At 44.5% G+C, this 27,499-nt stretch overlaps 1 protein-coding gene across 2 annotated transcripts in view; it reads right to left on the bottom strand.

The window, feature by feature from the left end:
* The window catches only part of LOC134864534 (voltage-gated potassium channel subunit beta-2-like), a 148,460-nt gene extending 121,942 nt beyond the window's left edge, over positions 1-26,518 (bottom strand). The window contains exons 1-4 of one of the 2 annotated variants that reach the window (XM_063883590.1): positions 26,384-26,518; positions 18,601-18,941; positions 14,448-14,491; positions 10,867-10,904 (exon numbers count right to left, since the gene is read on the bottom strand). In XM_063883590.1, the coding sequence (XP_063739660.1) occupies positions 10,867-10,904; positions 14,448-14,491; positions 18,601-18,941; positions 26,384-26,434 (474 nt within the window). In that variant the 5' untranslated portion in view covers positions 26,435-26,518. The remainder of the gene's footprint in view (positions 1-10,866; positions 10,905-14,447; positions 14,492-18,600; positions 18,942-26,383) is intronic. The other variant, XM_063883599.1, reaches the window with a different exon arrangement.
* Between the last annotated feature and the right edge of the window lie 981 nt (positions 26,519-27,499).

Raw genomic sequence — 27,499 nt, 5'->3', positions numbered from 1 at the left:
TCCAGCTGGGAAGAGATCGAGGGGTAGACCTGGACCAGGTGGAGGGATTATATCTCTTTGCTGGCCTGGGAGCGCCTTGGAATCCCCCAGTCAGAGCTGGCTGAGGTGGCCAGGGAAAGAGAAGTTTGGGGCTCTCTGCTGGAGCTGTTACCTCTGCGACCCTGATGGATAAGCGGGAGAAGATGGATGGATGGATATTATTCTGAGCTATGTTTCAATGTTTAGGATGAAAGAACAAATCAGAACATTAAACGTGCTCTGAGAAAACTTGTCAATGATAATCACGATGTCTGGGTTACCTTAAATTCACTCTGGTTCTCAACAGTATAGGAAAGGCCCAGGCAAGACAACAAAAGTGTTATGGAAAACGCAAGTGGAACGTCCATATATGCACCATCAACGATGGTGATGAGATGCTCATCTCCCAAAACCCAATGAAACGTAAAAAATGTCTTGCCAGCCATCACCATGGTCCATTCACGGTTGCCAGTGTAACATCAAAGGGAGTGGCCACTGTGGTAAAAGGCAAAGGGACAAAGCAGCAGCTGAATGTCTCACGGCTAAGGCCATATTACAGACTGGAAAGTAAAGGTCTCACCTTAACCTCTTAATCCTGTTAGCTGATCAAACCTGCAATTAAAAAATCCAATATTTTCTCAAATAGAAAATAACAAATACAGGGACCGGAACCTGTTAAGTACAGGAGGACATACAATTGGAATGATGATCATTCACAAAAGACAATTCTTTCTTGTGTTTTCAGATCATGGACTGACAAAGGTGGCATCTCACCATGACTACCAGTATTTGAAAATGGTTGATGGAATGCAACATTCCTATGGTTTCACAGGAGAGAAATGGAGGAAGGACTTTGGTCCTCTTCAGGATAAACTGGTAATTGACGTATCCATCTAATCAAAATCATATTGATGGATGGTGTAGAAAATGTTCTTTTATTCGAAGCCCAGGTGTCGAAGTGAAGCTCCTCTTGTAAGTTTTAAAAGGAGTATTTAATAAAAGGATGCAGCAGTAGGCTTTACAAAAGTTTCACAGCTGTGGCTCAATAGCCCGGTACACGCGTCCACAGGCCGCTTACTGAGTGGAGCTCATCAGTAGTTACTGTCTGGAGGTCCGGAACAAAAGAGAGATCGATTTCACAATACCAACATGTTTTATAGAACCACCCTTTTCCGGCCATAAAATAAACAACTTCGAAATAAGACGTGCTCCGGTCTCGTGCTCTCATTGGTTGGTAGCGGGGGCTGAATCCTGTTGGCCGCTTGTCACATGGGGTTCTCCGGATTCTTCTATAAGCTGACGTCATCGGGGGCGGGTCCTCTTATGACATCACCGTCGCCATCTTGTTAGTGATGTCCTGAAGCTCTCACCTACAATATTCTATTATGCAATCCTTCTGAAGTTTATCAGTTATTAAACACGCAACAGTATTATTGCAGCATCAATGAGTGAGAGGTAGAGGCGGTGTGTTTAGTATGTAACTCCACGCGTCCTTCTCCCTCTACTCATATATATAATACAATATTAGCTATATGCTATCTGAGGCTAAAAACAACATCCGGTAATACTACCGGAATTGGACAAATATGATCCTTCCAGAAACAGTGAATTATCTTTTAATGTTCCGCTCCAATATATTGATTATTTCTAACAGTGGCTTATGCCAACACACAGTGCATTGAGGTAGGGGATATGGATAACTGAATATTGAATTGCTTTTTAGCTGAAATACATCCTTGACAGCAGTAATCTTGAAGGAGAACTGATAGTCAGAGATGGAGATGTCTGTGTCACCTGAGGACTTTTTGAATTTTGGTTTAGTTCAGTGCGTAGATGCCAATGTGAGCAAACTTGGTGGTAAGGGCTTCAGACATTCTGATGGCAGAAGTGGGCCAAAGTGCTCCTTCCATTGATGTTCCGTTGGCTCTAGTGTTGCTTTGGGGTCCTTGGCTGTTGCAAGCAAGTGGCATGCCGTATGAACCAGAAAAGCCCCTCGTTGGATGTGGCCTCTGATCCCACTACTTGTGGGAGGAAGTGCATCAATTCCAAGACTTCGACTGGTGTAGATTTCTACCCTGAAGTCATCAAATGTCTTAGCTGTTGAAGTTGACCTGGCCCCGCCCAGACATGCACCAAGTACTTCTCAGCCAATGCTGCATCTTGATCTGTCAAGGTGTCTGCCTCCCCAAAGTTGGCTAAGTATTGGACTGGGTCAGAAGCCATAGCAGCATGTTTAGTCCCCACCTTGCTCATACAGTTATCTCCAGTAAGGATATGTGTTTTAATGCGTGATGATGCTCCAAGAATAGACACTGCTTGATGGAGTGGAAGCATTCGCCGCCTCTTACCAGTGCCATACTGCTGCCAGATCTCCTTCATCTCGAGTTCTTGGAAGTATGGGCTGTAGTGGAGAAGCAATGCAAAGGTGTCTGTGTCATTGGAGACCATGACAAGTCTCTGGCACTGCTTCACATGAACAGCCCACTCAACATGCACCAGCAACCTGGCATCAGCCTCCTCAATCCAGTTCAAGAGGTCTGGGATCTCTTTGCCACCAGCTGGCTTTGCTGGTAGAACCTCATCATCAATGACAACAGAGCTGACAATGACAGTAGCATTGCCACTGGCTCGATTGCACACCATATCCCGATCTAACAGTTGGAGATTACGCTTGTTCTCCTCAGACGCCCAGAACTTGTCAAGTTGCTGAGGGATGGGTGTGTGTATGTTCATGCCAATGATGTTGATGCCTGTTGTTGAGTCTGTACACCGCATGCGCTCCCCTTCCTTCAGGGACATCTCGACGTAAGAATCTATTACAAGATGGATGAACTCCGACTCTTGGCAGAGGGATGATGTTGAGCTGATGATGGCATTGATGACAGCAGCTTAAGTAGAGGCATCTGTCGCATCTTCGACATGAAGTGCACCACAACATGAGTGGCATAAGTAGACTCAGGTCTCCATTGGGTGAGATCAAGTTGAGGCTCAATCTCACTGAGAAGTTTTGACTTGTTGACATGAGCTGGAAGGTCACCATCCAACAGGGGGGATGCTGAAAGCACATCATGAGAAAGTATCTGCCGGATACTCATGCTCCTTACTCCTCCATACTGTCCATACTTCTATTTGCCTTGGCCATGTCTTTGGATGAGACTAACATGTGCTCCTTCATACTGATTGTCGTTGTCTTCTGTGGTTGTTCGTTGAACTGAGGTAGTTTTCTCTTTAATACAGTTGTGCTAATTTTCTTGGTCTTTTCAGCTAACCTCTCCTGCCTGTATGAGCAGTAGACATGCTTCCCATTTTGGATACAGTTGAGCAAGCGAGGAGCGACACCTCAGTCAACAGCCTGCTTGGTGAGCAGATTGTGCAGTGGAACAGACACATTGACTGTCACTGAGTATGATTCTGCCGCTTTAGCACAAAGTCCAGCAGCTTTGAAACATTTTGGTTGAATGTAAGGCAGCAAGTGGTGCTCAGTGCATGCTGGAGATGGCATTCTGTCTGTTTCAAAGTGTGGTTGTTTGTGAGAAAGTTGAGTATATCAGTGATCATCCCAATCTCATGGAACAAGATCTCAAACTCTGCTGCAGCATTTTCATTGTGTGTGGCTCTTACTACATAGTGACCTCCAGGTCCCTTTGACACTCACTGAAGGGTCTGCTCGACCTTCATGTCACCTCCCACAGCACAGAACCAGCCAGGGCGATCCTGCAAAACCCACTGGCCTGTAGAGAAGCGCCTGTAGAGCTCAGGATGTGTGAACTCTAGCACCTTGATTTGTTCAAGATACCATGAGCCATGACGAAAGTAGTTCATGCAGTCAAATTCTGCAAAGATTGGCATAGAATCCTTTATAGTAGCCATGGGTTCCAGCTTCCTTCTCTTTCGGAGACTACAGCATTTTTTATGACGGCCACCAATTCCAGCCAAACTCCAAAGAATTGGCAGAGCTCTGACTTGACTTCACACTCCTTCTCAAACTCCAGAAAGTCCTGATTCAACTTCTGCACTTGTTCAATCAAGGCCTCAAACTGCTCTGGGCAACATTGATTTGCAGCCAGTGTAGTGTTTCAGTGACTCTATCTGTGCTAGCACTGGATATTCTGCTTTGCCCTTGTGTTGCCAGAACATCTCCCACTGGAGCGACCTGATCACATCCTCCACAATAAGCATCCCAGTGAGAGCCCGGACATAATGACTACCATTTAACACTGACTCTATCACGCCAGGTCCAAACACTTCACACTCCACCAATGCATCATCCGGGCCAAAACCTCAAAGCAGTTTTCCCTGGCATCTGAGTAGAACACGGGTCCAATGGAAAGGGCCCATGCAGAGGAACAGATCCTTGAACTGTTCTGTCTCATGCAGGTAAATATCTACAGCCAGGGCAAACACGCTTTCATCACACCAAATTGACGCCTGATTCAGTTGTCTGCGAAAACTCTGGAAGTTGGTGAGGCAATGTCTAACGGTGGCACGCTCAGTAATGGGTCTTGGTATGACAGGGAAGAAGCCAACATGCATCATAGGCACCTCAGCAGATGAGACAAGTGTGCACAGCAGCCCATATCAGAGGGTCTCCTGCTGATGCACCGCAGTGGATCAGACTGATCAAAAATTCTCGCTTTCCAGATACATCAAGTAATGTTGCTTGCTTGTTTTCAGGATGCAGCAGCCTGTCTGATTGCACCGCAGGTAGAACCACTGGCTTGGCATGGTGAGGTACCTTTTGGCATGGAAACTTTGTCCGCAGGATTGGATCAGCATGGTTTAATCCTGTGCTTGACACTGGAGGCTTATGAAGGGGTCTCTTCACTGTGGTGTCTTGGAACGTTACTAATGCTGCATAGTGTGAACCCTTTGTACCAGACAGTGAAATTTATCAGCATAATCGGAGTTGTCCATGTCTGCCATAGTATAATCCTCCCTTGTAAAAGTACTTGGTATGGGTGTCTCTCATCTTCTGAGCATTTCACAGCATAGCTAACGAGAAGACTGCGGGCAGATCTGATTGTCTGGTAGCTCGAACATGAACCAATCCTGTTGAAAGTTGTGAGAAGGCTCTTGCTGCGATCTCTTGCATAAATGGCATGGCCAAGCATAATATGCAACGGTGTTCGCTTTACTCCACTGTGAATGCTATACACAAGTATTTGGAAGAGACAGTGCAGTTTTGTACTCTTGTGATCGCTCACCCATTTCCTCTCTTCTTCTAGTAGAGACTGTTCTCTCAGTAGAGGCTCTTCTCCATGTGTGGGCTGTTGCTGCTGTGGCTGTTCCTCTGCTAGCTGGCTGCCCTTATCTTCCCCCTGTGTGGACTGTCCATTATCCTCTCTCTCTGTGGAATATTGCTACTTTGATAGCAGTTCCTCTGCTGCTGGCTGATTGTCCTCATCCTGTAGCGCAGGGGTATTCAACTAAAATTCAACGAAGTCCAGTTAGAGAAAGTTTCCTCAAGCAAAGGTCCGGAACATCAAAATGTCTAACTCTCGTTATAAATTAGTGTGAGGTAGCTGTGACCTATAGCTGTATCAACGTCTGCATGTAATCAACAGCTGACTGTCTCATCAAACAAACAAAGTACAATTGAAAAACAACAATATTTATTGTCACTTGAACTATACAGATATACAGTATAATACTGTAGATATTAATTATTATATTAATTCAATGTTCGACTCGGGGTGCATTTAAAATAAAATAGAGAAAATAAAAGATGTAGCTTTTGAAAATGAGTGCATCTTAAAAGTGCTTAATTTTAGAAATATGAAAAACAGTGCTGCTGCAGCTTGAGTTTCCCTTTTCTCTTTGTTAACCGTTTCACATCTTAACAGTTTCAGCCAATTATAGAACATATCAGTCCGAACACATCATGACAATTGAACCGTTTTAAGGTTTGTCCCTCTGTCCCTCTTATATTCCACTGCCTCACAGACTGTCTTTAGTTCAGTGAGTGCCTGTCCGGCCAGGATTTTAAATCGGGGCTGAAATGGTGTCAGGACCATTCTCATACAAATTTGAAGGTGCTCATTGGTTAGCCTGGAACGATATTTAGTTTTAATTATGTTCATTGTGGAGAAAGCTAACTTGCAGCTGTATGTGGAGCCAAACATGGTGAAGATGTATAGGGCTACTTTCCTCAGACCTGGAAAGCTGTCTCATAGACTATTTTAAACCAGAAAGTGGCAGAGTGAGTTCTTCCAAATTGCTCTTTCAGGGCCACGTCTGCTTGGAGATCAACCAGTTGCATCTGGAGAGGCTTGGCATTTGCCCACTTGAAGTGCTGTGTGACTTCCTTTGAGAACTCCTTGACATCTGTGATAAGAAATGGATTCTGAATGAACATGGAGAGCTGCTGAATTGATGAATATCTATTAACAAATTGAATTGTCCTTGCCCTGTAGCTTCAAATTCAGTTCATTCAGATGAAGTGATATCAACAAAAAAGGCCACATTTTCCATATTTTTCTCATCTTCTAAAAAGAGAGAAAACTTGCCTTCTTGACTGTTGCCTTCTGACTTCTCATCTCTGCCAAGAAAGCTGCTACTTCCCTTCTGATGGACCAAAAGCGCTCCAACACCCTGCCTTTGCTGAGACCATCTCACATTGTTGTGCAGCAAAAGACCATCAGCGTTTGCATCAACTTCTCTGAGTATGCGATGCTGATAGGAATAGGATGCCTTGAGAAAATTTACAATTTTCATCATTGTGTTCATCACCTCAGCATGTTCATCTGGCAGGGGGAGCACTGGACAGATTGCTGGATTATGCAATGTTAAGAGATGAGCTCAGGATTGTCCTCTTTCATTCTTGACACAGCTCCTTTCTCTCTCCCTATAATGGCAAGGGCTCCATCTGTGGTTATTGAAACCAGTTGTTTTAGCTCTATTCCTCGCTTTGTCAACATCTCCTTAATGGCCAGGTAGATGTCCTCTCCTCTTGTACTGGAGTTACACCTAACATGTCTTCACAGAACACTTTCTTGTCTTTGAAGAACCTTAAATAAATTAACAGCTGAGCATTGTCAGAAACATCAGTGGAGTCATCTACAGCTAAGCCTACACATGGTGCCTTATGAAGGGCTTCATCCTGGTTTAATATTTCACTTTTCTTTGTGGCTGATGATGCCAACATAGGTATTTGCTTTATTTGTTTCACTCACTCTTTTCTCCCGTCTTCTCTCTCTCTCTGTCTCCCACTAACTCGTCTCTTCACTCAATCTTCTCTCTTTGTCTCCCGCTAACTCGTCTCTTCACTCACTCTTCTCTCCGTCGTCTCTCTCTGTCTAATGTTTTGATTATAGGTCCGGGTCCGTATAGGTCGGCGTCAGGGTCCGGACCCGGACCGCGGTCCGCCTGTAAGTGAACTAGGCTGGAGAAGCTCTTCTAAGTCTCTAGCACTGCTTCTAAAGAGCTTGTGCTTGGAGACCTTGAACAGAGCTGCTAAGAATGTAAGAAGAGGCGCTGGAATCATTGTTGTCTCCAATGATGCTTTCAAGTCAGTACTGTCACAGAAGCTGTCTTGCAGAATCAAAATAAATCAGCTGATATGACTGATTTAATAGAGCAATCTTCATCGTCCCTCAGTCGATCTGCAATTTGTGTGAAAACTAAATCTTGGTTAAACTTTGCTGCAGCAATGAGTCTCTTTGCACTGTCTTACTCACAAATTCTGTACTCTGCAATGTTCTTGCATCCTTGTTAGAACTTGGAGGTGCACAAGGTGTAACACTTCTCCGTAAGGTTGTCGTGAATTTAACACTTGTAGAAGCCTCACCTTCTGTCTCACACACCTTAGATTCTTCAATTATTTTCATCTCAATAGATGTCAGTTTGCGAAAATTAGTGTATGACTTGAAGTATTTGTTGGTATTATGGTCAACAAACATGCTATTATCATTATCCTCATCATCATCCCCCATTAGAGTTTTGAAATGATTTGTGACCACATCGTTATGAATTTTAGCAGCTTTTTTGATTCTCTCACGTCCTGTCTTTTCACTTGTTACAGGCCATATATTATCTTCTTGACAGATGATGCATAACCTTGTATTAAGATTGTCCTGATCTGCCATTGAAGCAACCAAATTCAAGCTTTTGGGGCCAGGTATTTTAGAAAGCTCCATGTTGCTCAATAGTGGGACAAAAACTTTAGAAACCTTGGAAATCTTTTAAATTTGACTACTTCTGGTAAAATACAAGAAAAGTCTTTTGAAAAGGTTTTTTGTGAACTCTGTCCTAACTGTCCGATGCTCTAAAAATACACAAAATAAGGGCAAACTGTACATTCGAGTTAGTTCTCATGTACATGTGTAATGCTCAATGTTGATCAATTGGTGCGATGCTTAATAGTGAGATGAAAACTTTAGGAACCTTGGAAATATTTTAATACTCCAGGTAAAATACAAGAAAAAAGTTCAACCTTGCCTTTACCTTATTTTCTGTGAACTCTGTCTGTGTTGTACAAATACACAGTATAAGGGCAGACTGTATATTTGAGTTAGTTTGCATGTACATGTCTTTTCAGATTCTTCAGAATAGAATAGGAAAACGACCTTGACCCTGACCTTTCAAGGTCAAAATCCCCAAATATGATCATAACAATGGCAGAAATGAATTCCACATACCACAATTAGTCAAAATTGAGTTATTAAATGTGTATACACATTCAGAAACAAAAAATCTAGACTTTCATCATAGCCGATAGTGGCCATATTTGATTGGACCATTGCGAAATTCGTGGCACTATGGCGGATGAGCACCTCTCGGATTTTTCATGTCTAGGGACCAGGGGTGTAGTGGGCGTTGGACGCGGGGGTACGCCGTCCACCCACTTCTCCCGACGTGATATATAAAAAAAATAATAAATATAAAATAGCTTAGGCTACAACTAAAAAAAAAAATTAAAAAAATAGCTTACAACTCAAATGTAAATCCGGAGATATTGGCAATGGTGAGAACAACCTACATAGGCTACATAAGACATCCCCAGTATCTGTCCGTGACCTATATTGGCTACGACATGAACATAACATGAACATTCGATAATCGTCATCAACCTGATACTTAAAACAAGACAAAAAAAAAACGAGAACGTGGATGTGATGAAGCTGAATATATGTATGGCTTTTTGGGTGGGAGTGTGTGTGTGTGTGTGTGTGTGTGTGTGTGTGTGTGTGTGTGTGTGTGTGTGTGTGTGTGTGTGTGTGTGTGTGTGTGTGTGTGTGTGTGTGTGTGTGTGTGTGTGTGTGTGTGTTTGGGGGGTGACGTCACAAATAGCGTACCCTCACTTAAAAAATCCCCACTACACCACTGCTAGGGACCCACTAACTCAGTTAAAGTGAGAAATTCCCCCAGCACCAAATTGCCAACGGGTCTACCTGCCAGGTCCAGGATTAACATCTTTCATATGCGTCCGCATTGTCTCCAAATGCTCAATGAGAATACAAGGTGGCTCCTCCCAGGCTTCTTTTGCAATGTCAAGAAGTCCTCTGGGCTGGCGGCCATACAGCAACTCAAAGGGGGAGAAGCCAGTGGAAACATGCAGAACTTCCCTGATATAGGGAAGGGGCTGGTCCAAGTTACAACCATCCTTTCCAAAAACTTTTTTCAACATGGATTTCAATGTGTTGTTTGAGCGTTCTACCAACCATCTTTTGGCACACAATGCATGTGCGATAATAATCCATTACTATTCCTCTTTCCAAGCCGGTTCCAGGCTAGAGCCTGATAAAGAACTGGTTCTTTGTGTTTCCACCGCAGCGGGGCTGGCTCTAAGCTCCAAAAACCGGACCTTAGCTGGCCCCTTGGCTGTCTGTTAAGATCCAAAAACCAAATACGTCAAGCTTAGGTTAGAGGGGAGAGAAATTAACCTCAGCTTTAACAGTTCATGGCGAATACAGCGATTAGAAATTGTAGTGCTGAGCAAAGTGACTAGAACGCGACCACAAACTTATAACAAAGACACTTAAAGTCAGTCAACACTAACCAGGTCGAGTGTGATGCTGTGTATATTACCTTACTTAAATGACCATCCTTTCACTGTTATTGATCATTGTGAAGAGCAGGCAGACGTTTTCCTGTTGTTTTGTATTATTGCAGCTATCGGATGGAATCAACACATGGGCTACACAGGTTGCTATCAGAAATAAAATCATAGCGAAAACTATGCCGGTAAAATATGCCTGTAGAAAACGACTTATGCCACAATTGGTAAGCAACACGTTGTCAAAATAGTCAGATTAGCTTTGGTTGCTATGCTAATATCACCTGTCTAATGCCAGAGACACTTCATAACAGTGTTGTGAGGCCAAACAGCGTCAATTCAGACTGAAACACATTCAGTTATGTGGTTTGGGGGTTATGCATCAGCTGCTCGTCTGACAGTCAGACAGTGAATACTTTCCAGCGGCCGCTGCCTTGAGTTAACGGTAGACTACAGCATTGTTTTATTGTATCTCATTAATCCCTATCCAATGAGTGTACCTTAAGAATAAAGTCCGTTTAACTTCATGCAACCAAACCTTGCTCTTATATGATTGGTCAATACCACTGCTACAAACAGATACAGAAAAAATCTTGTAATTTTAAAGCTCCTGCAAACGATAACTGTAATTCCCATCACAAATCTTTTTAATACAACTGTGCCATTTGCACAGAACTCATTTCAGGTAATATGGATAGAATCTGTATAAAATGGACCCCTACATGCGAGTGAACGTGATTGTAAAAACAAACAAATAACAAAGATCAATGCTAAAAGCCACAAAAAACAGTGAAATTGTAAGTATTTGTATAGACTAAATGAAATTGTGTTGGTGTTTAGGTATTCTCTCCTACCTCATCCTTTATTTGGCCTCCAAAGGTAACCCACGTGCCTGCAAAAAAATAAAAATAATTACATGATTTGTGTGTGTGTGTGCATACTTATTTACTATTTATGATTAACATAGGTAACTAAGAGGGAAGTTACCTCAGCCAGATTTTTAGCATAGTTTTTTAGATTGACACTATTTTCAAAGGGTTATGTATAAAATGATAAATTTTTTTGGAGCAGATACAATCTGTGTCCAAAAGTACTCTCTTTTATACTGGAGGCCGAGTAGTTTACTCTCTAGTAAGCAACTGACATTTTGTTTACTTGAATAAGCAATAATCATCATCATTTAGCTTCATCACTGCATGGTGTTTTGACATACACCATTTACTATGAAAGTGTAAGATTTTGATTTAATTAACAGAGCGTAGATTGAATCCCAAGTGGGAAACACTTTCTTACAAAAGACCCCCAGCTAAACACGGTTGTGTGCTGCCGTCTTGCTGGTGGTACCACAGCATCAGGACTAAAAACCCCCAGAATCAGAGAAAGTTTCATCCTACAGGCCATGAGGTTGCTTAACTCCTGAGTTTGCACTATTTTTATTATTTTTTTTAAGGGTTTTATGTCTTGTAATTGCATTTTTGAGGAACCTGAAAGTGTTTCATTCAGTAGCTGTGTATATGATATGACATTACACCTTGAATCTCAAAACTGTACAGGAGCTGGAACAAGCTCCACAATCCACAGCACCTGTGTAACCTAACTGGAATTCACTGTATTTGTCTGTTGCTTGTATTGTAGAAGAACGCTGGTCCATACCTTAACACAACAATTAAGGAATATTCTTTCTACCTGTACACTCTTTTACAAACTATACAATAGTTTTCTCATTGATAACAGAACTGTTCCATAGGTAGGTTTTGCTTTTACAATGCAATATTGATATGACCATAACCCAATTTTATGGTGAAGGTACATAAAAAAGACAGACAACAATAAATAAAATACAAGTCACATTAAAATCGAGCAAAGTATCAAAAATCACACATTAAAATCCAGTTTGAAAAGGTGAGTTTTTGTGAGTTTCTTGAAGGTGGTGAGGTCAATCCAGTCTCTGATGGGTTGTGGGAGTGAGTTCCAGAGGGAGGGGGCAGCGACGGAGAAGGCTCTGTCACCCCAGTTTCGGTGCTTGGCACAGGTGGGGATGGATAGGAGGTTGGCTTCTGATGAGCGGAGGCAGCGTGAAGGGGTGTGGTGGTGCAGCAGGTCTGTGAGGTAGGAGGGGGCCTGGTTGTTGAGGGCTTTGTGGGTGATGAGGAGGACTTTGAAGTCGATTTGTTGGTGGACGGGGAGCCAGTGGAGGTTATGGAGGACGGTAGTGATGTGGTCTCGAGAGTGGGTGTGGGTGAGGAGGCGTGCAGCAGAGTTCTGGATTTATTGCAGTTTCTTGAGGAGGTTGGATGGTAAACCACACTGGATACTATATTGCAGTAGTCCAGTGGTGATGTGAGGAATGCATGAATCAGGGTTTCAGCAGCAGAGGAGGAGAGTGATTGGCGGAGGTCTCAATGTTTTTGAGGTGGAAAAACGCAGCCCTGGTGATGTGATTTATGTGGTGATTGAATTAGAGCTGGCTGGCGAAGATGACTCCAAGGTTACGGATGTGTGGGGGGGGGATAGAGTGTTCCTGTCAAAGGTGAAGTTGAAATTCTGTATGGTTTTGGTACGTGATGGGGGGCCGATGATGATTTTCTGATTTTGCGCTGTTCAGTTGAAGGTAGTTTGTTTGCATCTATGATTTTATTTCAGAGAGACAGTTGGTGATAGTGGAGTGTGTTGTGGGGGTGATGGTTTTTGTTGAGACATAAAGTTGGATGTTGTCGGCGTGGTAGTGAAATTAAGGGTTGTGGTGACAAATGATTTTGCCAAGGGGGAGCATGTTAAGGATGAAGAGGAGGGGACCAAGCACTGATCCCTGGGGGACACCTCTGTCAAGGGTGGGAGAAATAGGACCCAAGTGCAGCAACAAAGGGAGGCAGGTAGGGGTCCAAAAGTTTAGGAAATCCATGACATGAAAAAAACCTGACTTGACACATGAAGGATGACGAACTGATATGAACGAACTGACATGAACGAACTGACAAAGAAAACAAGGGAAAGCAGGACTAAATACAAAGACACTAATCACAACACAAGCCACAGCTGGGGAAGGGAGGAAGAAACACCAGGGCATCAGGTGACAACAACGAAACAATCAGACACAAGGAAAACCAAAGACAGGAAGTAAAACTACACATGACACAACAGAGGGAAAACATTTCAAAATAAAACAAGGATCATGACAGAACCCCCCTCTCAAGGGGCGGATTCCAGACGTCCCAACAAAGACCAAAAAACTCCCATAGGGTGGGTTGAGGGGGTCTGGAGGAGGGCGCATGACCAAGGCCAAAAGGTTCGGTGGAGGGAGTCCCGGAGGCGGGATTCGGGTGGACAGCCCGGGGGCAAGGCAGAGAAGGAGGAGGACGGTGTCTCGGGCAGATGGCCTGGGGGCAAGGCAGAGGACGAGGTGGATGTCTCGGGCGGACAGCCCGGGGGCAAGACAGAAGACGAGGCAGAACATGGACAGGGCCTGTGGCAGGGGAACCGAGGGGGTCGGAAACATGGGCGTAGACCACGGCGGGCCTGAGACAGGGGCGGAGACAGGGACGTAGACCATGGCGAGGGAACTCCAGAGGCCGGAGACGTTGGCGGAGATATGGGCGGAGGCAGGGGGGTAGACCGTGGCAAGGGAACTCTGGAGGATCACTTTGAGGACGGTGCAATAGCTCCGGCTGTAGGCGCCAGGGAGAGACGATTTCAGCGAGGAATCCGGCTGATCGCACCGGGATGGGAAGACTCCAGTGAGACAAGCTGCGGAGTTAGGGCGGAGACTGAAAAGTTTGCTCAGCAGACTTCAGGGAGCCGAGGAGCTTCTGGGTAGCAACCTGCTAGGTCCGATGCTGCTAGCTAGCAGGTTAGGGACCGGTGAGCAGGAAAGAGCCAGAAGATAGGCCACACAAAGATCAGTGTCGATTTGATTGATAAGGTATTGCTGTTGACTGGCGTTTTAAATGTAGAAAGCCAGACAGGAAAGGTTCTGATCTGGACTAAAGAGCAATACTTGAGCGGAGGAGCGGTGAACAAGCAGCGCCAGCGTCCTACCCCCGGTCGGCAAATTAAAGGCAGGTTTTCCTTTAAATCAAATCATTTTGTCCATACAAGGATAGGCAGAACATGTTCCAAAAATTGCACAGACAAAATCAGGGAACTCCTTTTTCATATTAAGCTATTTGTGTTTTGCTTGAAAATGTCCTAAGAAAAAATATATATCTTATTGTCATATACATTTAAGTTATTTATGTAAGTTAGTGAACAAAAAGCAGATTGAGAGTTAAACAGAAATTATAAAAAGCTGACTAAAAAGTGTACACAATGGTTCATAAATGTTGACTTGAAATACTGAACAACACTTACTTTCATTTGGTACTGATTCAGTTCTTTGGTCTCAATGTTTTTCTGTTGATAATGTCATTATGGGCATGCATGAATGTGCCACACTCACCTAATCCAAGACAGGACACTCTTAGCCCCGATTTCCCAAGATTTCTATTGAGAAAGAAATCAGTCCAGTGAGAACATCAATGTGTTATGACACTAACAGTATTTTAATTTTAAGCCCATCAATACTGTGCAGTAAGAGGGAATATTATGTCAATCATAATTGGGTGGAATTTACATACAGGTATATTATGACATCCATATTATTTAAAGAGAGAATTCCATTACATCATTGTAATTTGCTGTTTACATCCCTCGATCAGCTATTGCGGGGGTGGCTGTTGACGTCATTAACTCTACTGTGACCAATCTCCAAACATTACACCCAAATGCTTTTATTACAATCACTGGAGACTTAAATCATGCAAAACTGGACAAAACGCTACCAATATTCACTCAGTATGTTAAATGCCCCACAAGAAACAATAACACTCTGGACCTTTTATATGCAACTACTTAGGATGCAGTGGTGGGCCGTCAGGGCCAGCAAGGCCTTCTCTGCTGGTCTAAACATCATCAGAATATACATTTAATTTTGATATATTTTTTACACAAATATGTATTAAATTATTCCCCATAGTCTATTCTCTTCATTTCATAGCTTTCCTCTTGGTTGCGCTGCTTCCAGCCTCAGAACGAGATTTGGAGGGCTGGCCTTTATGTTAGAGCTTTTATCCAATCACATTTCAGCCATAATGTGTTGCTAGGGTCAAAGAAATCTGCCCTTAGGCCTTCACAATCAACAATGCGGGTGCCTGTAGCTTAAAGTGGACGCAAACATAACTGTGGCGCTAACCAATCAGATTTCGAGTTGGCGACAATGGGCCAACTGGCTCACAGCCTCCGAGAGGCACTGCAAATTGTACTGCTGGAAATGCCTGCTATTTGCAACTGATCGATTTGGTGTTTGGAGCCACACTGGATTTTCAAACTTCAGTTGTCTAACCAAGGCAGCAACGAGACACCAAAGCACGGCTGGGCACTTACAAGCACTGGTGCTTTTGAAAACCTTTGGGGACACCCGAGTGGATCTACAGCTCAACGAACAAGTGCGTAGGGAAACGGAGCTCCACAACGAAAGGGTGAACAAAAATAGGGAAATATTGAAAGACTGATTGATTGTGTCCTGTTTTTGGGTAAACAGGAACTTTCATTTAGGGGACACGATGAAAGCGCCGAGTCCAGAAACAGAGGAAACTACGTGGAGCTTCTTTCTTTTCTTGCTGAGAACAACACAGATTTGCATTACCACCTGTCCACAAACAAAGTGTTTACTGGGACGTCAGGCAAAATACAAAACGACCTGATTTATGCTGTTGCTGAAGTGATGGGAGAAGAGATCAAAATGAAGATTTAAAAAGCACCCTTTGTCGCTGTTATGGTGGACGAGACGACAGACGTGGGTAATGTAGCACAGCTTGCATTTGTCCTGTGTTATGTGACGGACACAGGTGTCAAGGAGCAGTTTGTCAGATAATCTGATTAATTAAGTTAATTATAAATGCAGATTTATTGATTATAAATGCTTCGGAAATATTAATATAACTCTGTTGTACTTGACTATTGTAAGGTGATGCAACGCCTGGTTATACTGTGTTTCTGTCTAAATGTATAGTTTCTAGAGCCATGGCGTCATAATGATGGTATTAAGAGGTGAAATAATTTAGGTATGACTGTGTAGGACATCACTGAAGGCCTAGGTGTGAAATGCACGGCCCGCCACTGTTAGGATGCATATTTTGCCACAGCCCCTTGGCAGATCAGACCACACCCTCGTCTTTCTGGCACCATAATATGTCCCCTATCTATTCATCATCAGCCTGTATCCACTAGAACAGTTAGGAAGTGGACCCCTGAGGCCAATTAGGCTCTACAGGACTGCTTTGAGACCACAGACTGGGATGTGCTTTGTGTGCCACATGGAGAGGACATCAATAACATCACTGACTGCATCACCGATTTCCTAAAGTTCTGTGAGCAAACAACATTGCCAGCTAAAACTGTTCACTGCTTTCCGAACAATAAACCCTGGATTACAAGTGACCTGAAAGCACTTTTAAACAAGAAGAAGGAAGCTTTCAAGTCTGGGGACAAACCACTGTTGAGGAGCATCCAGCACGACCTGAGGGACAAGCTGAGGGAGAGCAAGGATTCTTACAGGAAGAAGCTAGAGGCCAAGCTCCAGCAGAACAATAGCAAGGATGTGTGGATTGGAATGAAGGCCATCACAGGGTTCAAGGGGAGAGACAGACTGACTGTCGGCACCCCAGCGAAGGCTAACAATCTGAACACCTTCTTCAATAGGTTCAGTTCCCCGCCCCCTGCTGCTGTCTCCTCCACTTCACACCTCACCTCCACCACTCATCCTGGCTCCAACATCCCCCCTCTGCTCACCTTGCCTCTGACCAGGGGTGGACGATGCCATTATCTACCTGCTGCAGAGTGCTCACTCATACTCATGGATCGGGGTGCACTGTGAGAATCACCTTGTTTGATTTCTCCAGTGCATTCAACACGATCCAGCCACGACTAGTGAGTGACAAGCTGCAGGCTATGAGGGTAGACGCATCCACCATCTCCTGGATTACCAACTACCTCACAGACAGGCCACAGTATGTCCGGCTGGGTTGGCAGTACAGGAGCCCCTCAGGGGACTGTGCTGTCTCCCTTCCTGTTCACCTTATACACCACTGACTTTCAATACAACTAATTGTCATGCCACCTGCAGACATTTTGGGATGGGATAAGGGATAAACGGAAGGAGGAGTACAGAGCGCTGGTGGAGGATTTTGTGAAGTTGACTGGAAGAAACTATCTGCTTCTGAATGTGGCCAAGACCAGAGACATGGTCATTGATTTAAGGAGGAACAGGACGTTTCCACTGCCTCTGTGCATCCTGGGAGAGGATGTGGCTGTTGTGGAGGACTACAAGTACTTGGCAGTGCACCTTGACAACCAATTGAACTGGAGGGCCAACACTGACGCTGCATGAGCAGACTCCATTTCCTGAGGAGGCTGAGATCCTTCAACGTGTGCAGCAAGATTTTGGAGATCTTCTACCAGTCTGTTGTTGCTAGGGCACTCTTCTTTGCTGCTGTCTGCTGGGGTGTGGCAGCATCAGATCCGGTGACACCAGCAGACTTAAAAAACTAATTAAGAAAGCTGGCTCTGTCATCAGCATCAAACTGGAGCCTTTTGAAGCTGTGGTGGAGACGAGGACTCCGAACAAACTGTTGTATATCATGGATAACCCCACCCACCCTCTCCACCTGCAGCTGGAAGGTCAGCGAAGTTCCTTCTCCAACAGACTGGTCCAGCTCCGCTGTCACAAGGACAGGTACAGGAGAAAATTCCTGCCCACTGCAATAACACTGTACAATAATACCCCTTTGGCTGGCAGACAACTCACTGCTCCATAGCCTCTATGTTAACTGGACATAACATGCACATTTTACACTTTACATTGTACATTTATACATACACTTGTCTCTTCTTCTTCTTGTGTTTATCTACCTGTATCGCTCACTTGTCTCTTTCGCCCCCTATTGGTGCCGGTTAAAATGGAATTTTCCCGTCAAAATGAAAATCCCTTATTCATGTATTGATTATGGGTCCGGGGCCGGACCGCGGTCCGTCTGTTAGTGAACTATGGTCTATAGTTATGGGCGTGCCAACTTGCCGATTGGTCTCCAGATTTAGTGACGCCAATAGCCCCCGGAAGAAAAAATTGAAAAAGAAAAATCTACAACGAGGCATGGGAGGGCAGCATAGACATGTATTTTCTGCTTTAGAGTTTTACTCGTTACAGGGTGTACTTTGAGGCTTTGTGATTTTGCAGACCGTTTACATGCAGAAAAGCTACATAACACAAGAAAGGACGGTTTATAACCGGAAAAGCATATTAAGGGACCTTTAATACACGGGGGAATATAAAAAACACAATGTTAGTTAGAGAAACGGGGCCTTTTCTATGCTGCTGTAGACATATCACTACTTCAATGTGGACTGTGGTCAGTGACATGGGGAAGGACCACAGCTGTGTTTTCTTTGTAGACTTATCATAATTCATATGAATAAATACTGTTAACTTTACGAGAAGCTTCTTGGATTCCTTTTGCCTATTCCTTCTTCAAGATTTAGAACTCAACACAACTTACCTGTAACTCATGCCAGTAGAGTAAGACATGCTGTCCCTGAGGGAAACATGGTTCATCCTCAGAAAATCTTCCAGATTTTTGAGCTGAGCAGCTGCACGGACCTCTCTCAGGCGCTGAAACTCTGCTAACTGGCTGCTGCGCTGCTGCTTTTCCTCCTGCTCCAGGGCTTGCTCTGACAAGAAACAGCTCAGGCCACTGTGCAAACTCTCACTCATGGATGACAGGGAAAGTATCTTTCCGCCAGACCCCCCATTTGCACTGCTGATGCTACTGCTTCGACATATGCCACTGCTGTCTCGGCCCCCAGGTGGCGCCCTTCCACTGCCCCCAGGCTTTGGCATCTATAGGTTGATGACGAAACAAAACCTGGTTTTACAATCAATTAGGTTTTTTGAAACATTCTACCTGTTCCTCTTCTTAGCCTCATTGTACTATGAATACAACTTTGTCTGAAAGTATTCCATAGGCTTAATACTGTTCTTAACCCTTCCCACTGCTCTGTGCATCTTTTCATTAACATAATGACAGCTGTGTTTCAGGGTCTCTGCTCTGTCTCTGTTGTCTGCATATTTGCAGTAAAAATTCTGCTGTTGATGAATGGAGTATTTGTATTTGTGATGATAAAAAGATGACCATGCAGAAAAGGTCTTTAATCGCATATGGATTCCTATGTAGACATTTGTGGAATTGTGGCATGCATGAGGATAATTCACTTATGTAAATACATAGTTATGTTAGTTCAAGGGAGAAATGTGATGCATGATCTTGTTGACAGTTTTTTTTACCTAAGATTCTCTTCTTAATTGTTATTGAGTTCCATACTATAATGCAAATAAAAGGTAAGTTTGTACAGGCATAGTTAACTGAAATACCATTGATGGTGCTGAATGGTAACAGGTCCAAACTTTTTTTTTCTATTTCTGGTAAAACTAAGGTAAAAACCCATAATTTCTCTTAAGGCTGTGGCCTTGTTTTGTTGTAATAAGAACACTTTGTTTACACACTTATAAGGTCACTTTTTTCTTGCACTTAACAATTCTATGTATACATTTACGTATAGTGATGTTGGGGCATATTATGCCAATTCAGCCATACTAATTTCACATCATCCTCTTTTATCGTAATAATCCATTTCCTGTTTCGTCACCTGGAAGGACAACTACGGATATCATAGATAGTTAGAATCGGAGGATGAAACCCTCTTTATTAGTCACATACATGCACACAGCAGAGCACACACAGTGAAATTGGTCCTCTGCATTTAACCCATCCTAGTACTAGGAGCAGTGGGCAGCTATTGTGCAGCGCCCAGGGAGCAATGGGGAGGGGGGATTGGAGGTGTCCGGTGCCTAGCTCAAGGGCACCACAGCAGGGCCCAGGAGGTGAACTTGGACCTCTCCAAGAAGCAGTCCACTTTCCATTTTTTTCAAGTCTGTTCGGCGACCCTACGATTCCCAGTCCAAGCCCCTACTTACTGAGCCACTGCTGGACCAACTTCCACTGTAGCCTTAACTTTTGTTTTACTATGGTTACATGCCAAGACGATTAACTTGCATCACTTGCGTCTTTTCCAACGCAAATAAAACACGCGAAGAGAGATGAAGCAAGGAAATGAGTAACGGAGTTACACTACTGAATTACTTGTTACTGCTATGCAGTAATATAACGCTTTAATAATGACATTTTGGTGATATTTTACCCATATCAATTTTCAGTAACGCACGTTACAACACATTTTAACCTGAAATTAAGTGGTGTTTTGTTTTTTAAGAATTTACCAACATCGCAACACATTCGGACACGAGAGAAAGTATTTTGCGGGTAGAATAGTAACTCAGTAAGCCTATTTACTGTTGGTGAAGATGGCTGCAGAAACAGACTCCACTTTTGGAATGTTGCAGGCTCGCGATTGAGAGCTGCAGGCTCAGAGAAAAGAAGCCAAAGGAACAGAAGGTAACTTTCTCTCTGTCTGCTATGCTGCTTGAACCCCTGGAAGTTAAGAGACTCGTGGCAGAGTTTGTTGTTGAACATATGCAGCCTCTGCCTACTGTAGAGTCGCCAGCTTATAGAAAGCTTGTCAGCAAAGTCCCCGTTAACACAACAATGACAAGGTGAGCTAACGTTGCCATAGAAATGTTCAGTAGGTTACTGTAATCAGGCTCCATAAACATGTTATTAATAATAAACAGTGACAAAATGTGACCGGTATCAACTATTATTTAGCCCAGTTAAATGGAGCATGAGTTTAATATCTAGCTATTTTCTTAATTTTCAGCATGTACTGCCAGATAAAAAGATATTTGCCAAAGAGTTGGATAAAGCACATGCTGTCGTGGCTTTTGTGATTCTGACGGTGAGTGATAAATATTGGATTGGCCATGAGCCTTCACTGCGCCTATTAGAAGTTGTTAGTAGCCTTAAAGGTCTCGTATTATGCTATATTTTAACAATATATTGTAAGGCCATATCGATAAAAAACATGTCTGTAGAGTGTTTTGCTCAAAATACCAAACAGATCCCCTATTGTAGCATGCCTCACCCCCCTCTATTTCAGCCCTGTTCCTGAAGTGCTGATTCTGTGACTGTTGCTTTAAATTTGAGCTGAGCTGAAGCTGGCCACGCCCCTTTGGAGCGTCATGCAGCTTTCTTTCTGAAGAGAGATGTTTCTACCAGGAGAAACTCAGCTAAAGGCTGCCTTGATTAAACCCCATATTATGTTCCAAACCACATCCAGCATTATTTCTGAAACACTTATGTTTTCGGTCATGACGTCATATCGGCAGCAAATCTGGATCAGCTCGTTTGTACCCCCGTTTTCAGAGATGTGGGTTAGGAGAAAAAGAGAGAGGGTTGTATTTTCTGACACTTTGTGAGTCTCCTTACACACCGGTGACACATATTTATGTGAAAACACAGCAAAAAGTGCATTTTGCATAATAGGGGACCTTTACCCTTTCCGAGAACCAGCACCTTATCGTGGTGGAGAGGTTTGTGTGCCCTGATGAACCTGGGGGCTGTGTTGTCTGAAACCTTGTGTTCCTGGTAGGGTCACCCATGGCAAATTGGTCTCAGGTAAGGGGCCAGACTAAGATTGCTTCAAAAGACCTCATGAAAAACACACTTGAAAGCGAGGATACCCGGCCCGGAGGAAGCCCGGGGTTCCCTTCTGGAGCCAGGCCCAGAAGGAGGACTCGTCGGCGAGCGTCTGGTGGCCGAGCTTGCCACAGAGCCCGGCCGGGCAAAGCCCGAAAAAGCAACGTGGGCGACACCTCCGCTTCCCTGTCCAGCGGGCCCAACCGCTTCCGGGAAACAGCGATGGGGTCGGGTGCGCTGCCAGAAGGGTGGCAGTGAAAGCAGAGCGTCTCGACGGACCAGACTCAGGCGACAGAAGCCCGGCTTTGGGTACTAGGAATGTCACCACTATGGGGTGGGGGGGGGAGCCGGAGCTTGTGTGGCAGGTGGAGCGTTACCAGTTGGATCTGGTGGGGCTCACCTCTACGCACAGCGTCGGCTCTGGAACCTTCTTGATAGGGGTTGGACTCTATTCTTCTCCGGAATTGCCCAAGGTGTGAGGCGCCGAGCGGGTATGGGGATACTCACAAGCCCCCGGTTGAGTGCTGCTTTGTTGGAGTTTACCCCAGTAGACGAGAGGGTCGCCTCCCTACGCCTGCGGGTCATGGGGGAGAAAACTCTGACTGTTGTGTGTGCTTATGCACCAAACAGCAGTTCAAACTGAGTATTCAGCCTTCTTGGAGACCCTGAAAGAAGTCCTGTATGGGGCTCCTGAAGGGGACTCTTTAGTCTTGCTGGGAGACTTCAACGCACACGTGGGCAATGATGGAGACACTTGGAGGGGCGTGATTGGGGGGAACGGCCCCCCTGATCTGAACCGGAGTGGTGGTTTGTTACTGGACTTCTGTGCTAGTCATGGATTGGCCATAACAAACACCATGTTCGAACATAAGGATGCTCATAAGTGTACGTGGTACCAGAGCACCCTAGGCAGAAGGCCCATGATCGATTTTGTTATCGTATCATCGGACCTGAGGCCGCATGTTTTGGACACTCGGGTGAAGAGAGGGGCAGAATTGTCAACTGATCACCATCTGGTGGTGAGTTGGGTCGAGTGGCAGGGGAAGCCTCTGGACAGACCTGGTAAGCCCAAACGTGTAGTGCGCGTGAACTGGGAACATCTGGAGGAATCCCAAGTCCAGGAGGCCTTCAACTCACACTTCCGGCGGAGCTTTTCAGGCATCCCTGTGGAGGCTGGGAACATTGAACCAGAGTGGGCGGTGTTCAAAGCCTCCATTGCTGAAACTGCAGCGGGGAGCTGTGCTCTCAAGGTCTTAGGTGCCTCAAGGGGCGGTAACCCTCGAAACTCCTGGTGGACACCGGTGGTCAGGGAAGCTGTCCAACTGAAGAAGGAGGCCTTCCGGGATATGTTATCCCTGGGTACTCCTGACACAGTTGCAAGGTATCGACAGGCCCGAAGGGCAGCAGCCTCAGCCGTGGCCGAGGCAAAGCAGCGGGTGTGGGAGAATTTCGGAGAAGCCATGGAGAAGGACTTTCGGTCGGCACCGAAGTTGTTCTGGAAAACCGTCCGACACCTCAGGAGGGGGAAGCAGGGAACCATCCAAGCTGTGTACAGTAAGGATGGGACGCTATTGACCTCAACTGATAGTGTGTAATGGCGGTGGAAGGAACACTTTGAGGAACTCCTGAATCCGACACCTCCATCCTCTATGTTAGAGGCGGAGCTGTAGGTTGAAGGGAGATCAACTCCGATCTCACGGGGGGGGGGGAGTCACTGAGGTAGTTAACCAGCTCCACAGTGGCAAAGCCCCGGGGGTGGATGAGATCCACCCAGAAATGCTGAATGCTCTGGGTGTTGAGGGACTGTCATGGTTGACATGTCTCATCAACATTGCGTGGAAGTCTGAAACAGGACCAAAGGAGTGGCAGACCGGTGGTTCCCCTTTTTAAAAAGGGGGATCAGAGGGTGTGTGCCAATTACAGAGGCATCACATTACTCAGCCTCCCCGGGAAAGTTTACTCTAAGGTGCTGGAAAGGAGGGTCCGGCCGATTGTCGAACCTCAGATTGAGGAGGAACAATGCGGTTTTCGTCCTGGTCGTGGAACGACGGACCAGCTTTTCACTCTCGCAAGGATCCTGGAGGGGGCCTGGGAGTACGCTCATCCGGTCTACATGTGCTTTGTGGATTTGGAGAAGGCGTATGACCAGGTTCCCAGGGAGATACTGTGGGAGGTGCTGCGGTAGTATGGGGTGAGGGGGTCTCTACTCAGGGCCATCCAATCCCTGTACTCCCAAAGCGATAGCTGTGTTCGGGTCCTCGGTAGCACGTCGGACCGATTTCCGGTGAGGGTTGGCCTCTGCCAGGGCTGTGCTTTTTCACCAATCTTGTTTGTGATATTCATGGACAGGATTTCGAGGCGTAGTCGTGGGGTAAGGGTCTGCAGTTCGGTGGGCTAAGGATTGCACCACTGCTTTTTGCAGATGATGTGGTCCTAATGGCTTCATCGGTCTGTGACCTTCAGTACTCACTGGATTGGTTCGCGGCCAAGTGTGAAGCGGCTGGGATGAGGATCAGCACCTCCAAATCTGAGGCCATTGTTCTCAGCAGGAAACCGATGGACTGTCCACTCCAGGTAGGGAATGAAGCCTTACCCCAAGTGAAGGAGTTCAAGTATCTCGGGGTGTTGTTTTCGAGTGAGAGAACAATGGAGCGTGAGATGGGCCTGAGAATCGGAGCAGCGGGAGCGGTACTGCAGTTGTTTTACCGCACTGTTGTGACGAAAAGAGAGCTGAGCCAGAAGGCAAAGCTCTCTGTCTACCGGGCCATTTTCGTTCCTACCCTCACCTATAGTCTATGGTAATAAAGGATGGGTCATGACCGAAAGAACGAGATCGCGGATACAAGCGGCCGAAATGGGATTGCTCCGCAGGGTGGCTGGCATCTCCCTTAGGGATAAGGTGAGAAGTTCAGTCATCCGGGAGGGACTCGGAGTACAACCGCTGCTCCTTCGCTTTGAAAGGAGCCAGTTGAGGTGGTTCGGGCACCTAGTGAGGATGCCACCTGGGCGCCTCCCTAGGGAGGTGTTCCAGGCACGTCCAGCTGGGAAGAGACCGAGGGGTAGACCTAGGACCAGGTGGAGGGATTATATCTCTTTGCTGGCCTGGGAGCGCCTTGGAATCACCCAGTCAGAGCTGGTTGATGTGGCCAGGGAAAGAGAAGTTCGGGGCACTCTGCTGGAGCTGTTACCTCCGCGATCCTGACGGAAAAGCGGGAGAACATGGATGGGGACCTTTAGGGCCTACACAGTTGTGATGCTATACTACATCGCCCTTCACTGGATGTATAATGAGCTGTAATAAACTACATTTTAGCATTTACAATGCCTAGCCGTACTTTTGCGGTTATTTTGTTGAAAGTAACTCAAAAGTATTGCAAAAGTAGTGTAACGCATTACATTTCAGAGACAGTGATAATGTTTTGTAACTTATTACTTTAAAAAAGACAGTAAAAAGTAATACTGTATTACATTTTGGAAGTAACTTGCCCAACACTACCTATTATGCAAAATCGTTGCTCATGTCTTTTATGCATGAGTATGTGTACCTAGTGCTAGAAACTCATAAACGATTCTCTCTCTTTTTACCCTGATCCAAAATATTTTAAATCTTGTCTAAAAATGTGCGGATCGGGTTTAAGACCCATTACACTACACGTTACTTGGTACAAGCTTTTAATGTTGGGTTAGGGTTTGGGCCGACCAGAAACCATGATAACCCTCACCCACATACCAATGAACATCAGCCATACCATCTTTTATATCAGCAGGCAGAAAAATTGCTACCCATGCTCGGACTGCTGAAAGCTTGATGCAGAAAGCTGGAAAGAACACTACACTTTTTTAAAAATGACTTTTTTCCTTTGGTGGGAGTTTGATCGACAGATGGTTATTGCTGCTAAGTGCCAGCCGTTTTAAAAATACCACGTTAGTTGTAAATAACTATTAGACGTAAATTATCATGGCCATTAAAATAAATGTAAAAATCATGAGAGGTGCAGCTTTTCCTTTCATGTGGACTTACTTTATCTCAACATCAAAACTCTTGACTTACTCCCAACATTCCTGTAAGTTTATGTGTGTGAAAATGCCTTTAATGATGGTTCCCTCTGCAGGACGAGGTTAGAAGAATGTCAGCTTTATGTAGACTGTAAGGTATGCATGACTGAATAGTGGAGTACTGGGGTCTCAGACGTGGTAAATGTTGCCTATAAATAGTTTATTCAATAATTAAAAAAAATATATATATAATAATAGTGTTTAATCATTACAAATGTCTTACACACATATTATTTAAACCCTCTTTTGGTTGTCTGTTTTCTGCAAAGAAACATTGCAATTATTGCTCATAAGATCATTAAACCAAATAACAAATACAGTACAATCTGCTCTCTTCATTTTTCTAACATGCAAGAGTGCATACACCAGAAAATCCCTGACCGCTAAATAATTTAAAACCCTCTTTTCACATCCTGATGATGAAAATGGAACACAGTTTCTAAATTCCCCCTGAGACTAAGCACATGAACAGCTGTATCTCAAAAAAAGAACAAAGAATAAATATATTAAAAGTACCAAATGTGCAATTATACGATGCCACAAGAATATTGCCCTTTTCAGGCTCCCATATTACTCATGTTATGGGAAGCATAACCATACAACACCAATCCTTGCAACGCTTTTAGCTACTCACCCGACCGGTTGCAGTCCGTCCGATGTAGGGGTTCTGGACTACACTGCTCATGATTGAGATTGGCGGTGTCCAGATACAGTAGTGTGTTTTAGCCCAATGCCTCGCAGAGCAGCCTCTAGACTGCTTTCAGTGTGGTTTGTAGAAGAGTTATTATAGCTTTCACTCCCTCCTACTCAGTCACAAGGCACACACAGTCCTATCAGCAATGCTGTCTGCACTGCAGAGGCCGGGAAATAATCTCATAAGTAAATTATTTATCCGGCACTAAAACCAGCATCTGCACTTAAAGCTTGCAACTCTGTAAATACTGAAAATATGCTTAAAGCCCATCACTTTGCCTGTTCTAATCGCAGACATTTCTGTTACTATGACTACTACCAGTTTTGTCAAAGTTCACAATTTAGAAGAGCTAGCTCAAAGTTTAGTTCCCACAGATTCTAAGGAAGTTGTTCACATTATTTACTCAATTTTGTTTTATTTTGATCAGATGCAATGGTGTTTTAATTTGTCTCAGATATATATGTGTGTGTGTGTGTGTGTGTGTGTGTGTGTGTGTGTGTGTGTGTGTGTGTGTGTGTGTGTGTGTGTGTGTGTGTGTGTATATAAATTAGACATTAGGCTACATTTTCATCGGATCAACTAATAATATAGTCTAGTTGCCAGCATAGTGGACCTCTATAGTTTGCTAGATATTACGAAGACTATTTCAGGTCTGAAATTGTGAGATTGCTACGTTATCCCCACCATTCATTTTTATTGACGGGCGTCCATGTTAATGTTTAATTTTGTCAATTCTCATGGCGTGAAAACAGTATTTCTGGTCTTCGAGTTGTCACTGTAACTAAGACCACCTTAGTTGCTTAGGACGCAGCTGTATCTGCATATACCCAGAAGTAAGTTTTGCAACATGTTGTCACTCCCAACTAAGGCTGTCACTTTACGTTCGAGAATCGATTGTACAATCGATTGGACCGACCAACACACGTTTCGAAAACGAAAAGAGAGAATCGATTTTTACCAAATAACTTATTTTTTAACGAATCAAACAAATAAAAAATATTTTATTTCATCATGATTATTATTAACATAACTCACAAACAAGCAGAAAATAAAAGA

The sequence above is a fragment of the Eleginops maclovinus genome, chromosome 1 (assembly GCF_036324505.1).
Source record: "Eleginops maclovinus isolate JMC-PN-2008 ecotype Puerto Natales chromosome 1, JC_Emac_rtc_rv5, whole genome shotgun sequence".
NCBI classification, from domain to species: domain Eukaryota; kingdom Metazoa; phylum Chordata; class Actinopteri; order Perciformes; family Eleginopidae; genus Eleginops; species Eleginops maclovinus.
The sequence above is the reverse complement of the archived record's forward strand: the minus strand, read 5'-3'. Positions and strand labels throughout refer to the sequence as shown.